Consider the following 18691-nt stretch of genomic DNA (forward strand, 5'->3'; position numbering starts at 1 on the left):
GGACCCCACATTGGGCGCCATTTGTCGAAACTAGATTTTATTAATATTTTAAGCTTATAGCGATGTTGCAGTAAACAGCCTTTTTGATGGGTTACAAAACGGGATTATTTTTATGTGTTTAGCTACTACTTAATGTTTGCAACGATTAATGCAGCCAAAGGATCCAGAAGCAGTCCATATCCGCATAAGGCGGTAATTGGCCATTTCATCCGTAGCAGTTGGAACTTCATTGGATGTTAAACTATTGAGTTTTGTGATGCAATTCTCGGCGGGTTGTTCGTAAGCCGAGTAGGACTAAAGGCAACACTTGACCCCAGGACGGATCATCATGCGCCATTAGAGCGGCTTTCAGCATCCAGTGCCAGCGTTCTAACATCCCATTGGATTGCCGGTGGTATGCAGTAGTCCGCTGGCGATTGAATCCCAGGAGTTTGCCTAACTCCGAGAAAAGGGGCGACTCAAATTGCATTCCCTGGTCAGTGGTAATCACTGCAGGGACCCCAAAGCGAGGGATCCACTCTCGGCAAGGGCTTCGGCACAAAATTGCGCCGTAATGTCCTTCCGAGGTATTGCTTCAGGCCACCGCGTAAACCTGTCGATGATTGTGAGGCAATATTTGAAATCGTGCGAGTCTCACAAAGAGCCTACGATATCGAGGTCTATGGTGTGGAATGAAACGATCCCACTTCTTTCCTTACATGCCTGGTGACTTTAAACTTCTGGCATCCGTTGCACTCTCTGGCCCAGGAGTTGATGTCCTTATTCATGGAGGGCCAGAATTATTTTTCGGTGACTAGCCGATTTGTTGTGCTGATGCCTGCATGCGCTAAATCGTGAACCGCGTGGAACACTTCCTTGTGAAAGCTGGCCGGAATGTATGGCCGGGGGCCCTTTTCCGAGTCTTTGCAGCAGGGAGAGGGGTTCGAGCCGAAGATGGGCAACTACCAAAATTTGTATTTGGGGTTGGATTTGAGGCTCTGAAGTACTACGTTATCCTCCTGCGCCCTGGCGATAGCTAGCGAGTCGAGTGCGGCGGGGATATTTACCTCGGAGACACGTGACAAGCGTCAGCAACTATGTTGTCCTTGCCGGACACGTGCTGTATATCGGATGTGAACTGGCTTATAAGGCTCAGATGTCGAAGCTGACGAGGGAACGCTTTGTCGGGCTTTTGTTTCAAAGCATACATGAGAGGCTTATGGTCCGTGAACACTGTGAACGGCTTGTCTTCTAGGGAGAAGCGGAAGAATTTAATGCCTAAGTACGCGGCGAGCAGTTCTCGATCGTAGGGACTGTGGTTCCGTTGAGCGGGGTTCAACTGCCTAGAGAAGAAGCTCAACGGCTGCCAGACCTGATTCACCTTTTGGTGAAGAGCGGCACCTACTGCGATGTCAGAGGCATCAACAAAAACGGCTAGGGGTGCATCTTGTAGAGGAAATGTCAAGAGTGTAGCTTCAGCCAGTTGTTGACGAGATTTATCCAACACACGGACAGCCTCTTCAAAGCACACAATCTCTCGTGTGTCCTTTGTTTTGGGGTCAGGCAAGTACGTGTTCAAAACTGGCTGGTGTAAGGTGGCCTTGGGCAGGAAATGACGACAGAAGTTCAGCATACCCAAGAACCTCCTCAACTCCTTCACTATTTTCGAACGCGGGAAGCTCGTAATTGCTTGCACCTTGTCTGAGTCGGGCTGTATTCCTTCAGGGAAAATGGAGTGGCCGAGGAAGCTCACCTGTGTTTGAAGGCAATTGCATTTCTCATTTTAACCAACCCGGCCTCAACAAGACGTTAAAAATTGCACTCGAGATGGGCTAAGTGTTCAGACTCAGTGGATGAAGCGACCAAAACATCATACAAATACACAAAACAGAAATCGAGGTTTCGCAGGACGAGTGAATGAACTTTCGAAAGGTTTGCGCCGCATCGCACAACCCGAAAGACTACTCGTGAAGTGCTGGAAGTCACTTTCTGTTTCTGCTTTCATAGCATTTCCTAGAACCACATGAATGAAAATTTCCAATGAAGGTCAAAGCAACTTATCCTGCTTGTAAGTTAGCCTGTATTGCTAGAATTCCTATGCAAATCGACGAAATCAACTCATGGGGGGCCTTTACGTCATTGTCAGGAAACGCGCACATCCTAGAAACCAGTTTAAGTCTCTATACCTGGATAGCATTTCATTAAAAACAAATTACTAAAGTTTTGAAATTTTCAGATTGTTTTTTCTTCGGTTACGTGTGCCGTTTTCTCGGCTTATTTTATAATAAAAAGAAGACCAATTTTATTTTTTAAATGGTGAATAGTGAGCTTTTATTCCTAATATACCGATATTTCGAGGACCAGTTGTCCAATTCCTCAGTAAGTTTTTGTCAGATTGTTTGCCGGCAAATTTCTAACCCATTTCCCGTCCTTTTAGAGAAATCCAAAGCAAATTTTGAGTGAAGTCTTTAAGCTTAAACCACAAAAAAATAGCTATTCCAGCAAAGAATTGGATACAGCGAAATTAAGGGTGGTATTTTTGAACTGCCTCTAGACGGCCTTCCTCACTTAGTAGCTGGATCGGCCTTCGGTTCTCCGGCAATTCAGATTGTAGTTAATGTCCTTTCTCTCCCATTCAAACGATTAATGCAACCCATCTTTTGCGGAGCTCAAAAATCTTAACATTTTCTTTCTCCGCGAAGACAATATGATACTGACAAAAAAAGTAACATCCATGTCGACTTCAAGATCTATTCTTCAAATGTTTACAGTACCGGAGCAGCGAAATCCTTCATAACTGAAACGACATTCTTGCTGTCTCCAGCATGACTTTCTAATCGTCTGTCACATTAACTTCAACAAGAGGGCAAAGTGTTTCCTATCGAATGGCCATGCATCTTATGTGTCGTACTGAGTAAAATGCGAATATGAATGGGATCTGTTTATTCAGAATAAGTTCAAGTCGCGCACAATCGAAAAGGACATTTTGTCAACGTTCAAAATCCTTAGAAGCTAACAACCTATCTTAAGAAATTACACTTTGTTAGTGTAGGCAGTCCTCAGAATTGAGAGTTATTGGAAAATTCAAGGAAATTTTAAGGAAGCTCTATAACACGTTTTCCCGTCGGCTACGATGCAACTGACGCATTCAGGCCCTTGCACAATGCCGGCGGCCGTCTTGCGAAGCATCCCAACGGAAAAGTTGACACCGAATGTGAGGCAAAAGTAATCGGCGACCGGCACACCGACACACTCTCAAGATTTAAGCTTGAACTTGCAAGCGCACATACGCATGCACTAAATTTGCATTCGCTGCAAGCGAGTGTTGGTTGCAAAGTTTTCCGTATGCGCCTTTGTGTGGTATCTTTTCTGGTGTGCATGCAATGCAGAGCAGACCCACAAAGTGCATTCCTGACATTGAGCCGGGGGGGAGGGCGAAGGGCGCAAATGGGCAGGGGCATATGCGAATGCGAGTGCTGGCGACGACAATGCGAATGCAATGTGAGTTTTTTTTCGTAGGATGAGCGTTGCACGCGAATGTACACGTTGCACACACAATGCACCGGAACGGGGCGGACGGGGGAAATGTGGCGGTCGGCGACGAAATGCAACGCGAAAGCGCAGAGTGAGATAAGATGGAAACTGTGACACTGGAAGGGGCAAAAGCTCCGCAAGAAAAGCGGATGCAACGAAACGCAGAAAAAGCGACAAACACACGCTCAAAAAAGTCGCTGCAACAATACGAGCGACGCTCCAAGCGCGCTGTCCCATTGCATTCGTTGCACATTGCACGTCATACAACGCAGATGGGGAAGTCGAGTCCTATTTGCAATCGCTCCCCCATGGGCTGCAGAATATTTTTTCGCCGCACCTCGCAACTATGAAGGCCCACATCCACACAGTCGTAGGTTGTCCGCTCGTGCAGCTTCGTGCATATAAAGATGTTGATATTTTTGCATCTATGCTTGCATATATGTGTCGCGACGACATACATATATAGGGTGCATTGTAAATATATGTCCGTATGTTGCAAATATATCGCATGCGCTTCTATCCCTATCGCACATTGGAAAATATTTTTCGCTCTCAATTGAATGTCGATGTGATATAATTTTCAGTCGCATAAACGCAACGCATCGATATGCAACGGAACGCATTTTCGGACGCGGCCCGAGTCGATCCGAGTAGCGTCCGATCGCGTTCGGGATTTTTTTATTTTTCTCTATAGAATAAAAAACAAATAATCACAATATATATCAAAGAACGACAAAATAAATACAAACAACCAAATCAAAAATAATTAAATAATTTTACGGAAACGAAACCACTTCAGTAAAGCCGCATCGATAAATATTGAAATAAAATTTAAAAATAATAGAAGCAACACAAGGACATACAGCATAGCTCCGTTCCCTCAGTTTCCTTTTCCGAAAAACAGTACCAAACGGGCAGCGCTAAATATTAAGACACGAACTAACAACCTCGGATTAAACAAAACCCTAAAAAGTAAACAAAAACCAACAATAGTTCTGTTCGCTGAATGCACTTGATTTCACTGCAAGTAAAAAAGATCTTGGTTGCAATTGTCGCCGTCGGTGCATCCACTGCCGCCTCAACCGCCTATCTATAAATCCGTTATCGTCATCGCCGCCGACACCGTACGTATTTTCAAAATAACGTTCGACGGTCCCCGTCAAAAACACGACATCCGAAATTTCATTTTAAAGAAAAATTGCACTTTCCCGACGGCACAATTTTCATCTTGCAGTGCGGACGTGTGCTGTGCTTAGCGGGAAAATTTGTTTTGAGTTTTTCTTTCGAGTTTTTAAAAAGTTCAGTTTCGTTTAGTTACTAAACAGAGTGGAAATTTGGAAAGTTCATTGTCTCTGGATTCAACTAATTTCAATGAGGTGCGTTTCAATACGGTCCGTTGCGTTTCGGTTCGACTGAGATTTTAATGGAAATTTCGTTACGTTTTTTCGATCAAAGAAAAATTGTTTTCCTAATCAAGAGAAATCGAATCAAGTTTCGTGAAAAATTTGGTGCTAATAGAATATTCTTTACGTGGATATTTCATGGAATAACTCAGAACATACAGCAGAGAAGCGTTGATTTCTTCACAATTTATGGGTACGCATTTACTTTTTTCCCCAGAATTATTTAAGGGTTAGCAGTTAAATGTAGAAATCCAAATTACTTATATATGTAAGGGAAGTATAGTTTTTAACCCAAAAAAGTTTTAGCTGGCTTCGCCAAATTTTTCAAAATTTCTGTCAAACCTAGTATTCCAGGGTCCAGATAGTCTCTGAGCGCTCCTCTAAAGTTGCAGGTCTTTCGGGCCTTCTCCCATCTCTTACTTATGCAATTGTGGTATCCCCAGTAATTGTTTGCTGGTCTTCCTGGTAATCTCGCAATTAACTTTCAATGTGTTAAATCTGTCCAATTATTTCCTAAGTCAGTATTTATTCATTATTTCTTACCATTTAGAAAATGTGATAGTTTCCCAGGCTTCAATTTTACATCTTCTGCTGTCAATAATGTTTGGTCCCCATAATTTCCAAATTTATTGCGTTTTGTAGATGTCCCTTCCCTCAAGATTCTTTTCGTCAAAAGTTTCATCTGACAAATGGGCCCAAACATATTTTTTTTTTAATATACCCTAGGCCTTAAGACAACCTGATAAAGTTAAAAATTCCGACTCTGACATTATTTCACACAAACCAATAAAAAATGATCCATTTCAGTTCACCGATGATTTGATTTGATTTGATCCTTTTGGTTTGAAAAAAATCATTTTATCAAATCAAGCTATATTGACAATACGGTCTGGTTTCACAAGTCATTTGTTAAAAGCTAAAGATTGACAGATATGAGTGCTTAATTGTTCACTCTAATGATACTGGAAATCATGCCTTTTAACTCATAACAGTCCGAAATAATGACCTTGTTCCAAAGAGACCCATTTATGGCCAAAATTTATCAATTGTTATTTAAGATGGATGTATTCTTCCAAAGTCAAATTTGAAGCAAAAAAATCACACTCTCTTTTGGTTCTTCAAGGGTTTATAAAATGTCCTACCTCCTAGTTTGCTCCGAAACAATAGTACTACTTAGTAATAGTAAGTTCAAATTGACAATTGGAAGGTCGAAGGATATGAAATGCAACTAGCTTTTACCGACGCATGTTTACCAAATTAGAAAAGGACTAAGAAAATGTTCATTCCAGCAAGCGAAATATTTTTCATTGAGGATACTTAATTTGGCAGCAAAATATGTACTTCAGAAGTATGGGTTGGAAATAGGTTGCTTTTACTATGATTGAGAGTCTATAGATGACCCCCACTCGACTCCAAACGGAAAATGTTTTGCCCAGAATTAGTGACTTTTTGTGAGTCCTTTTTAAAATTTATAAAAATTAAAAAGAAATTTAAAAAAATTCGCTCCGGTACTTGCTGTAAAAAGAAAGTTTCCTCAAAATTATTTGGGGTCGAAATTTATTAAAAAGTTGTAATGAGATGCGAAAGAATCCATGTAGGAACCAGCAATCCTGCTACTAGAGTTTGCCGAACACTCCGAGTTTCGGAGAAATCGTCCCATACTACGGGCACTATTTTTATTCAATTTTTTGGAATTCCTTTCCTAGACCATAAACGATTTTGATGTTCAGACCAATCTTGTCGAAGGAATTCTCATTAGCGTGAGTCAGGTGACCATACCATCGAAGCAAACAACAAGCAGTTAGAAAAAAGTTTAAAAATCACCAAGCCTTTGCTGAATAATTTCCATCCGTTCTAAACTCATTAAGAGCTCAGTGTTTTCTACCAAAGTTTCCCAGCTAAAGATATTAAAAGTTATTTTCTGAATGATGATTGATAAATTATTGAAATTTAGTCCATTCAACAAATTTAGTACTTTTTCTTCATTGATCCGTATGCCGTTTGCAGTTTGTAGAACTCTTCCCAAATGCCTAACAACCTTAATAGTCCATATATTAATACCATATTGCTTTTCAAAATTTACTCATTTAACAATTACAAAATTTAACCAGAACCAGTGGATCCGAAAACGAATCATAAAACCGATTTTGTATTAAATGAATTCTAGCTAATTAAGAATGCTCAAAACCTCTCAAAACTGCTATATTATTGGTATATCTAGAAATCTAAAAATAGAGTACCAATCGAAGGCATTTATTAAGGAGAATAAACTGCAACACAATTGAGTTGAATATTTATTGGCTTCCACTTACCTAATTAGTTGCGTCAAAATTCCAGAGAGTGTTTATGAAATCTTTTTTGAAGTTCAACATATGTAAAGAACGTATCTATATGGTAGGAAAGGTCAAAGTGACTAGCTAGATAGGCTGTCATTGGTCACAAGAGCTGAGCTATCCCAAAAACAGAAAAGGCTTGCTAACGTCTAAGTGAAGCTCTTTGAAGTGTCCCGTCTGGGGAATGCTTTAAAACACAGTCACAGCCAGTTTCTTAAACGTCATGTGCAAAACCTCAGTATTGCATGTTTTCTTAACACCGGGATGGATCTAGAATCCGAAAATATTGGGAAAATTCAAGTAAGGGTGTACAACGATGGGAAAGTTAAAATGGAAACAAAAAATAGAAGCTTGATCACACGCCTGGAGTAGGGAAAGTCAAAAGGAAAGGAAGATCTACAATGAACTCTAACCACACCTGACACTTTTTTGCTTGAGACGATGGTGAGGCACGGTTTACATTCCTATCTTACCTCGATAGCTTTTGTCGAAGTCAGAGGCTCGGGGAGAAATAGGATGGGAAGGGATCCTCAAATGAAAGAGCGTCTTCTCTCAACGAAATACATGTCCTCAATATTTGACTAATCCAAGTGAATAACCAAGATACGCAAAGAACTATAGAAGGAATTCACGATAAATCTTCATTAAACTCGTAATTAGAAATAGTGAAAATGTTAGAAAAACGTAAGAGAAGCATCAACATATAATAAATAACTAAATTCAAATTCTTTATAAATAATATGAGTATACGTAGGTGAGCTACAAATTTTAAAGGTTTAAAATTAAAATTTCAGTTAGTATTATCACTTTTCTTGTAACGTACAAACCAGGCGCACCTCAAAGGTCCAATAGTATTTCCAATTTCCAATAAAAGGCGATAATAATCCTAGATATAAATCCGAGATGGAAGATACGCTTCATGCAGTCGTTGCGGTCTGCAATGAATAAATGCTAAGGAAGCACATATTACATTCGTAGATAACACTGATGAGGGCTCGCTAAGGCAATATAATTTCGTCCAAATAATTTTGTCACAATGTCAATTCGGAAAAATTTGCTAGACATCATCCACTTTTCAACTGATTCCTTGCCAGGTGATCCTCAAGACTGCCGACGGTTTCTTTTTTCTCCACTTTGCTGAAATTTTTTAAAATAGTTGGCAATGCGAATAAATGCTTCCTTAAATTGCACATAAATTCCTAAGGTCAATATGCTTTTCAGTTGCACCGAAAGTAATCCTTAAAATGAAATGGGGTAATTATTCTAGGCTATAATATTATAATACGGGGCTCCGTTTCAGAATATCTTTCCAAGCTGAATAGTGCAGTTGGGCTGTTAGAAAATTAAAAGCGATCCGAACCTCACATAAAACCCTTTAAACTGCGTCAAGGTCTTGATGAATTTCATTTAGAGAGTCAACTTGATTAACAGCTTGAAATTCGTGAAAAGACGACCAACGTGGGTAAATTCCGCCGTGAAAAAAACAACCAACCTCGTGGACGTTGTCATCAACGTAGCTGCACTTCTTGTTTATTCATTCATATTTAAAAAGATACACCTAGGAAGGGTCCGAGGGTATTGACCTTTAGTTCGACTATTCATTTTGACACCTCGCGGGTATTTAGAACAACTCTGATATTTGCAACCTATGAGAAAATTCGCTTTACGAATCGACGATGTCTTACTATATTCTTTGAGAAAAGATTCTTCCTCTGCGCGAAAAATGTAAGAAGGTTAACAATTTTCACCCAACTTTGTTGAAAAGTAAGCTAAATCGAAATGTCTCGATCAACCGCAGACGTTCTTCACGTTATTAGCAACCAAAAACTCAAATTTGAAATAATTTATGAAAAAAAACGATAATTTAGCCGCGCTCGCAATCTCAACATATTTACAATTATCGTTTGGATCCTTTGCACCTTACTATCGCCGCAACTATAAACAAATCATCATTTTGCACTTCAATATTTCCACTCTTTCCGCCGAAGACAGTCCTTACTTTCCTTATTTCCAATTAAAAATTGTTGAACTTTTAATCTGGAGAAAAAGACAGGAAAAGACAGTGGACAGGAAAGTGGAGCATTGGCCAGTTAGCTTCAAATTTCCACAAAAGTTCATATGTATCCGCCTCTTCTTTCCCACAAAGAATACAAAATGGGGGAGTTTAAAAATTATGAAAATGAAAGAATTGGCATCCACGAGAGGCTAGGAGGGACTCTTCAAAAGAGCTCAGGGAAATGCCTTACAGAACATAGGCGTTTCCAGAGACTGTTAAAAGGCAACTCAGCTGTCACAGTCACAAAACCAATGTTACGAAGTATAGAATAGGCAACTCTTCGGAATGGAGTAGAAATGAGGTGCAAGAACATTTACCTTATGGAAAGAAAATAAAATTTTGAAATTAAAATTTAGTGCACATAGAGCCTAGTCGGGGAGAAAGTTGGGGGGCTGATCGTATCCTTATCTCGCAGATAAAGCAGAAGTTTGTAGCAGAGATAAGCTGTTTGCCACAGCTAATCGACAGTATTATAAAACCTAGCGAATATTTGGCCCCACCTTGGGCGTCATTTATCTGTTCCTACTCTGCCATGACATAGTCAATCCAGAACAGCTTTTAGTATAATTAGAAAAGAAAACATAAAATATCAAAACAAGGCCCGCTTTTCAGCTATAAAAAAGTTTCTCTAAAATGTAACTTCTAGCATCTGTTAGGTGTTAGTTTTAATTTTATTCACTTCTCTTTGGGTTCTCCTCCAGTTTATTTGATCAACTGCAATAAACGTGACAGTACAGATAATCAAATGATCAACAACAACTGATCCTCTACTTATCGCAAATGGCGCCCAACGTGGGGTCCATTTGCAAAGATTAGGGAACGGAACTATACCCAAAATTGTTATCTAAATTAACTATTCCCTACCATCAAGACTGAAATATTATAACATTTGAAAAACTATCAAATTTTACTTATTTAAGTCCGTAAGAGCAGCTTCACCGGTGATTTTCTGTAGCTTCTACGTGTTTCTCGTGCGAATTTTCAAAAAACAACATAAACTTTGAAGGCTTGTGTGTGTGGTTTGCCACAAATTGTTAGAAAAAAAATCTTGATTGTTTCACGCAAATTATGTTGAACTTGTGGGTGCTACTCCTTACTGATTATATAATCTTGGGACAAAAGCGATGAACTATGCCGTCAAAGTCGAAGAATATTGTTAGCTTGAAGGTTACCCGAACATCTCTAGCTTTTCTTGTCATACAGATCCAGAGTGCGGATTGACTCCTAGTCTCGACATTTCATCTGCAAACCTATATTTCATCAGCTATTATAGCATGATAGCAATTACGCATCGTTGCTGACTTCATCTGGTGACTGCTTGGTCGTCGCTGTTTTTGTTCATAATTCAAAAATTTAGAAACAAATTCTATTATCAAACCCAGAAATCTTCTTCTTCTTCTTATTTTTCTTCAGCCTTTGTCCCGTTCACAAGCAGGGTCGGCTCGTCGTGATCGGCTTCCCCATTTGGCTCTATCGAATGCCTGATCTGGGTGCAATCTCGAGGCTTTCAAACCCAGAAATCTGAAAAGATATTATGACATGAGTCAATTTATATGTCAACCTCTTTAGCGACTTTTAGTATTGTGATTCAGGGATCGCTTCTCTCACTTTTTCAATATTCAAAGGTTTCATAGCCTTTCCTTTGTTTTGCTCAAAGCACATTAACCAACAGATGTATTCAATATTTTCAGAGCATTCCTGAATTTCTGTCTGCCTTTACTGTGAAATTTAGTTTAGTTATTTATACAAGTTAAAAGTTGCAGATCGTGCTATTCTTTTGGCAGCTAAACATCAAATATGGTTAAAAATATGCAGATACTTGTAATGAACCTGATCAAACGATCATTCTAAGTAATCGAAAACGACCTAGAGGGAAGAGCTATCCCAGAAACCTAAAAAGTGGCGAAATTTACAGTAAAGGTCCACCCACAAAGACTGAAGCTCCATCAAAGTGCTCGGTCGATACAATCTTGCACGCCTCTGTGCTGGCCAGGCTCGGGAATGTGGGGGGTCCATTGAGCACCTTGATGGAGCTTCAGTCTTTCCGTCGGACCTTCACGGTCAATTTCGCCAACTTTTTAGATTTCTGGTATAGTTTGATCTTCCTATTTCCAATAGGCTCATTACATTTCTCATTTACAGGTTTTCTGAATCAGCGGAGCATAGCCTATTCCGGCTCACAACTTCTCAACATTGTTCCCGGCTTGTCTTCACATTTCCAGTTTTAGGTTTCACGACTTTTTCCCCGGAAGCAAGTGTTCCTAAGCCTCCATTTCCTTTCCCACCTTGTAATGTAGAGTTTCCTGCCCTATCCTTGGTAGAATACCATAAGAACTAGTCGTTTGTTGGGTTTGTTTTTGAGAGTTAACGTCTCATAGGTGAGGCCACAGTGAATCCTTGATGGAATATAGAGATAGTCGGCTTTATGCTGTGGCCTTCCGTCCTCAATGATTCTCTGACTTCCTTTCTGTTTGCTTTTTTTTATTTAATACTCTGCGACGGCGAGCAACTCGATTGTTGTTTCTTCCTTAACAAATATCGTGTGTGCAAGTTTTTCTGCACACAGGTGAAACAATTTTGAGGTTGTGATGGCATTTTGACCATCCGAGAATTTTGCGGGAATTGATTAATAGGGTTGAACATTTAGGGACATCCTCTAAATAACGGCCTGAGGATGTCAAGAATGGGAGGGATCCTCAGAGACCGCACCTCAATAACTATCTGAGGCAGAATAATCAATTATCGGGACTGTAATCCGTCATGGATCTTCCATCTTGGTCGTGGTACTCGGGTCCGGAGACTTACGGCTCAACGCGCGCGGCCGAGCCGTCTTTTTATTATTTCCTTTTGAATTTCTTTGGTTACGGTGCGGACCCAAGCATCGGTTTAGACACGTTAATTTTGTACTAATGACACGTGAAGGATCAAAGCGTTCAGAGGACGTTTACGTTTTCACACTTTAGATGATAGTGGAAAAGATTAAGTAATATCCAAGTTCACTTGTGCTTAAACAGAATCGCTTTTCACGTTTGGAAAATAACTTAATTAACTAGCCTTTCTTTTTACTGACTTCTAAAGTTTCTGACCTTTAGTATAAATGAATCCTGCATTTTTGGCAAGTTCTTCCTAAGTCTATGTCAGCGAAGGATGTTAAATTTGGTGAGCTTATTCGGTAAGATGCTCTTGGCTTCAATAAATATCCAATGCATGACTACTCAAAGGCTGTGTCGACGTATTAAAAGTTTTTAAGAAATCTTGAAAAACACGTTGTGTAAGGATACTTTCTTCCTAGTATTTTCCCAGAAACTACTATTTTTCACCAAGAAAATCCGATCTTATATAGATCACATCTTTTGCTTTGATTTTCTCCTTAAACCGTGTAATAATAAAGTTTTAGTTTATGTTCCTAGGTTATTAAGAAAGCTCTGAGAGGCGTACACAGGATGAGAGCTAATTCACTTTATTTTACAATTGATCATTTTTTCAAAGAGCCTCGTATTTATTTAAGGATCTTCATTTGACCGAATGTCAGATGTAGGAGCCATGATTTTTCCTACCAAAAGTTGGACTTATGGAACTTAGATCCTAATATTTTCTTGATTTCTGGGAAATGACGTTGACTTTGACCGTGAATAAGTATCCCGCTGCTTTCTCCCTGTAAAATAGAGGTCATCGTACTTTGTGATAACCATGCATTATGTTGTATGTCATTTATGCTATCGTTTGAACAGCTAATCCAATAATCTTAAAATTTGACCCAAAAATCCTCGTCCAAGGAAGAGTTGAAGTGGTGCTTCCAGTATTTTGTTTAAAGATTTGAGTCGATGCTAAGTTCTCGTCCACTAAATGGCGGACTAACTTTGTGGATCCATAGCTGAGTACCATAAAATGTGGTAGCTTCCCTATTGGGTTTTTTCAAGCCTTGAAGTTTACATGAGCATGCCTAAAGTTTGTCTATTTGTATCAGAGTTACCTACTGTTATCCAACTGTGATGTTGCCATTTATGTTGAAGTTGCCAATGTGTAACTCACTAACTTCATCCTAATTCCTCGGTTTTCCCGGAAATCTTAATCTCAACAGATGCTTGGGTTATATAGAAAATTCGAAATACTCTTAATAATGCATTTCTTTTTCAATAATTCGAAGGCTTTCTGTATTTTTTAACCACTAATCAATTTAGTGGTAATTTCCCACATTGGGCGCCGATTTATCAAATATAAATAAAATGGGACTGAATTACGAAAACAAAAGTATTATAAGTGAATTTCAACACCTACTTTGGGATATAGCTTTGCACATCTGAGCCATAAAAAAAATATCGAAAAAAGAGTTGTGCGCAAGCATGGGTTCATGAATCTTATCTTACATAAAAATGTGGAATAACTGAAGAAGCGGTTTAGAAAATAAAATCTAGGAACCATGTGTAATCCACAATGACTTTCAGACGTTCTAAAAATTTAAAATAGCAGATAGCAAGTCCTTTGTCAGGGTAAAAATTTTGAAAATTAAGTAAGTCTCTTAATTCAAAACAATCCCTTGCGAAGAAGCGACTTCATGAAAATGTCAACACTCTCCTTTGGGGTATATCGAATAACTGAACTCAAAGAATTCCTATTACCAATGTGCGTCCTCTAGTTACCTTTGGGCCGTCGTCGTAAATTGAAATACCAATTTCATCCTACAACGCTGATATTTACTTCTACTTGTTCCAATATTTTCATGACGAATTGAGGTAACGATCCATAGAACTGCCAGGACCAGGACAGTTGATAAATGACACTAAAAGAAGAACAGAATAATTTGGGATGCGCTATCAGAAATCCAGAATTCTAGGCTTTCAGATCCCATGCCAGTTAAGAGTTGGTTCGGGAAAGTTGACTCACAATTTTCATCATCTTTCAAAACTGCATCTTTTCTTATTTTTCAAAGAAAAATGGAGTTTTTCTGTCGGTAACATCCGCAAACAAAATATGCGATAAGTTTAGGTAAGATGAAGCTCGGTACAGCAAAAATAACTAGAAATACACAAACTTAGGTAATGTGTGAATATGCATCAGAATTGAGAAACTTGCCTACTTGTCTTTCAGAAGCTTCAGGTATGGAAGGTTTTGTGTATTTGTTTAATAAAGATATTTGAGTGTCCATTTGTTCCATCAGTATGTAGCACGTAATTTATGCATATATTATGTGTAAATATCCACTTTCAAGTGATGTTGACGTGCAAAGAAGCGACAACTATGACCTATTATAAATTGGTTAGTAATAGTGCGATTTCCACCAAACTCAGATCATGCCCTATATTATAGCCTATATTGCTAAAAAATTTCGTGGACTATATTTGATGAAAGAAAAAATTGACGCCCCTTTTGTATGTATGGGGACCCCCTGTTAAATTCGACCTAGAATTATGTAACTCACTGCACGCATGAGCGTTCACAGTTGCCTCTAAATTTGGTTTCAGTTACTACAACCATCTCCGAGTAAAATGTGTGTGACAGACGGACGGACAGACCGATAATCCGATTTTAATAAGGTTTTGTTTTACTTAAAACCTTAAAAATATTAACAAGGCTATCAGCCACAAGTTACATATAAAAGGAGTACAAGCTGTCCTAAAACGATCGAAAGTAGCTTATTGACACATATTTCCTGCATTTACAAAACCACTATTAGGGTAGGCGTATGACCGCACAACATTAAATATAATGATAATGAAATTAAAGCAAGTCTTTTTGCAAGTTACATAAGAAAGAAAGCGGCTATATAGATTTCCTATACTCTACAAACTAGTGAAAAGGAGACACATACAAATATGATGAGCTGCTCTTTCGAGTCTGATCCGGTACCCACTCTGGACCTGCAGCAATGGAAAGTTCCAGATACCTGGGTCTTGCACCAAGATCTTCCAGTTACTTAATGCCAAAAACCCTGAGCGCTGGCAAACGTCACCGTCATGTCTAAAAATTTTCGTTCAGAGTATTCCTCGTCCTCTGAAAACAGGTGACCCCCTCGACCGCAAAATGTTCATTCTGGTTTTACCCATGACCGTGTAGTTACAATATTGCTCAATGATTTCCTCGTTGCACAGTCTTCGAAATAGCAAATTAATTATTAGTTAAAAACCTTTACTTACTGATGATGCAAAGTTTAATTTCAATTTCTAGGAATTTCAAAAAATTTGTCGTTTTTTCGAAAATGAAGTATGTTTAGTTTCGGAAATGTTTTGAACATGTGAGATCTGAATGACCAAGATGAGCATTCAAATCGACTATTATCAACCGCGAGGACTGGCTCATCCCATCTTATTACATACGTCGCCCAATGTGGGGTGTCGATAACTTTCATAAAAACAACAATTAACTCTGACTCCAAACTTCGTTTCCATCTGAGTGACTTGTTAGCACTGATGAAGGGAACAAGTAATTCCCAAAATATCGATATTTGCAAAATATAAATCGTCACTAGGGAAAAAGAAAAACGAGTTTTTATTATTTCCAATTCGTTTCCATCTCTCAACTCGTCGCTCGGCGAGACTCCACATATTTGGCCTCAGCTTCTAACTTTATTGTTATACATGCCTTTTTCTAAGGAAAAATACCGCCGTGTAGAGTTTTTTCCCTTCATTGATATACCATGAAAGTTCATCTTTTTACTTAATTTGACTTAGAGGTATTACACTTTCAAAATGATTGCCTTCCTGGAGATGAGGGCTTTCGCAGTTGTAGGCTGAAAGGTATTTCACATTCCTTTACATCAAATAGCACTTCCATTCTCTTCCAAATACCATTTCTTCATTGTCAGGAGGAGAAGTCCTCTCTTTCGACAATGACTCAACCCTATCTATTCAACGATTCCTAACCAAAGAATTTTGAATTTTCAAGACTTTGAAGTTTGGATATTTGATTTGATGATTTTCTCTTTCATTCAATATGTAATTAGTTTCTTTTACATAAATAATGAGGAGGGAGTAGCTGCTCATTCTTCCACAGTATAACTGGTTAAGAATCAGCCCAGTTTATCGCAAGTGACATTACTGATTTTTTTAAATCGGTAGAATCATTTTTTGAGCCTTTACTTCAGATAATAATCCATTCCCCTCTTCAGCGGTGGCATCCTGTTAGCGGGATTATCAATTCACCGTGCTTGGTTGAGTAATCTGTGTTGCTTTCCTTTTCTGCATATTTCTTGCCGAACTATACCCACTATTATGATGTCGATAAACAAATAAATTTTTTCCTCATTGCACTAACAACTTGAATGAGCCCGATTTGAGGATACCGGATTTCTGTCAATAAGATGTGAGGGAACGTAGCATCAAACGACCCGAAACTATTTGAAATAATTAGACTGTCATTGCTTTTTCAACACTAGCAAACCATGCATATACCCATATTTCGGGAACCACTTCTTCCCTTCATCAGTGCTACCCTATCCCTTTTGCCATTTTTTATCAGGCTCTACCCTCACTGCGATCGAGATATCCGTTCTAGGGATTTTGATATCTAATTAGATGAATTTAACATAATCGGATGAAATTAAAGATAAGAATATAATAAAATGAATTAAAAAGTGAAAATTAACCAAAAGGATAATGTGCTTTCCAAAAAAAATTTAAAGTAATATTTTAAATGTAAATAATGAGACGATTTCGTTTTCGCTAGCGGTTATTTGTTTTGGATCACATATACCCATATTTCGGGAACCAATTGTTCCGCTCGTCAGTGCAACACATCATACATAGCGTAAAGGAAATCCTCGCATTATTCACATCTAATTTAATCGCTAGAAATATCGCAGGAATGTACTTACCTTCACTTTGATGCTCTCAATATTGAAATTAGAAAGCTTGATAGTACGGAAGAAGAAAGACGGCAATTCCCTTGCTGGCAATACTAGGTAGTAGTATCTACTTTTCAAAAAGACGCAGAACAGCCTAGAGCATTGTCGAAAATCGGACAGCCGCGACCGGATCAAGCTAGAACCATCGGCATCATTTTTGTGTTGGCTAAAATTTCAGGTCCTCTAAATTTTCTATCGCGTTTTCCATAAATATCAGAGTAAATTATACGACTTTTCTAGAATAATATATTAGAGCAGAAGCAAAGAAAAACCAATGCCTCCATTATATATATCTCCTCAGCCTCGAAATCTCCATTGCCCCGATATATATTTAAATAAAGAAAATTAAACTCGTCCCCAACACCATAGTATAGTGCGTGAATGAGAAAAGTTTGGCAAAAATCCCACTATTATTAGAAAGCCAAATTTGTCTCTTTTACCTTAAATATACTACATCTTAAGACGAGCAAAATGCCTGTATCGTATTAAAATAAATAACCAGACATAGAAACTACATACGGTGTGGTGCTTTCCGCTATATGTAGCCTATGTGAGGAAAAAAAGGAGACGACCCTGACTTTCATTTGATAAATTCGTCGACCGCAATTTTGACAGCCTCTTCGTTCCTAAATTGTTTTTCCGTCAAAAAATGATCCAAATGCTTAAGAAAGTATTGGTAGGTTGGAGGAAAGTTGGGTGAATATGGTGGATGAGCCAGAGTCTCATACTGCAATTCGTTCAACTTTTGAACCGTTGTTCTGGATACATGAGGTCGTGCATAGTCGTGAAGGAGTATCACACCATCTCTGTTGACCAATCTCCCCCCCATTGAATACTCAATTTTTAGTGCATTTCCTCGAGTTGGGCACAGTATTTCTGTGCATTTATTGTTTCTTCAGGTGCCAAAAAAAGAATAGTGGATAACTCCAGCTGTAGACTACCAAACAGTCACCATTACCTTCTTCGGATGGAGCCTCGGTTTCGGTATATGCTGCGGTGGCTCATCAGCATTTAGTCATTGTGCTGATCGGCGACGATTGTCGTATAATATCCACTGTTCATCACATGTGACTATTTTGTGCAAAAAGAGATCGCTTCTGTTGCAGGAGAGTAAAGAACTGCAAATTTCCATTCGAAGTGCCATGTTTTGCTCCGTAGGGGCATGTGGAACCCATTTGTTCAGCTTTTTCACCTTTCCAAGTTGTTGCAAGTGCCGGGAAACTATCGAATAGTGTACGTCCAGTTGCTCTGCAATGTCTCTCACAAACTGACGTGTGTCGGAATCAACTAGCAAACGCAGCTTGTCGTTGTCAATCGATGGTCCTGGATGTCCACGTGGCTCACTTTGAAATTTTTCGAAACACCACCGTGTGGTTCGTTTGCTTACCGTATCAGCTCTAAAGGCGGTGTTAATGTTCCTGGTTGTCTCCGTTACTTTATGACCGAGTTTGAACTCATACAGAAAAAATATACGTTCTTGGCTCTTTTCCATCCTTTTTTCGTTTTTATTCACTGTTATCATAACGACGGCCAAAACTGAAATGAC

General features: G+C 38.9%; 1 protein-coding gene across 3 annotated transcripts in view; it reads left to right on the plus strand.

The window, feature by feature from the left end:
• LOC119657514 (mushroom body large-type Kenyon cell-specific protein 1) overlaps nucleotides 1–18691 on the plus strand; it is a 315414-nt gene that overhangs the window by 145400 nt on the left and 151323 nt on the right. The window contains exon 1 of one of the 3 annotated variants that reach the window (XM_038064455.1): nucleotides 5001–5109. The exons of the other annotated variants lie outside the window; for them this stretch is intronic. Within the exon in view, the coding sequence (XP_037920383.1) occupies nucleotides 5106–5109 (4 nt within the window). The 5' untranslated portion in view covers nucleotides 5001–5105. Of the gene's footprint in view, nucleotides 1–5000; nucleotides 5110–18691 lie in introns of those variants that run through there. 3 annotated transcript variants of the gene reach the window in all.

Source organism: Hermetia illucens, chromosome 5 (genome assembly GCF_905115235.1).
Source record: "Hermetia illucens chromosome 5, iHerIll2.2.curated.20191125, whole genome shotgun sequence".
In the NCBI taxonomy this organism is placed as follows: domain Eukaryota; kingdom Metazoa; phylum Arthropoda; class Insecta; order Diptera; family Stratiomyidae; genus Hermetia; species Hermetia illucens.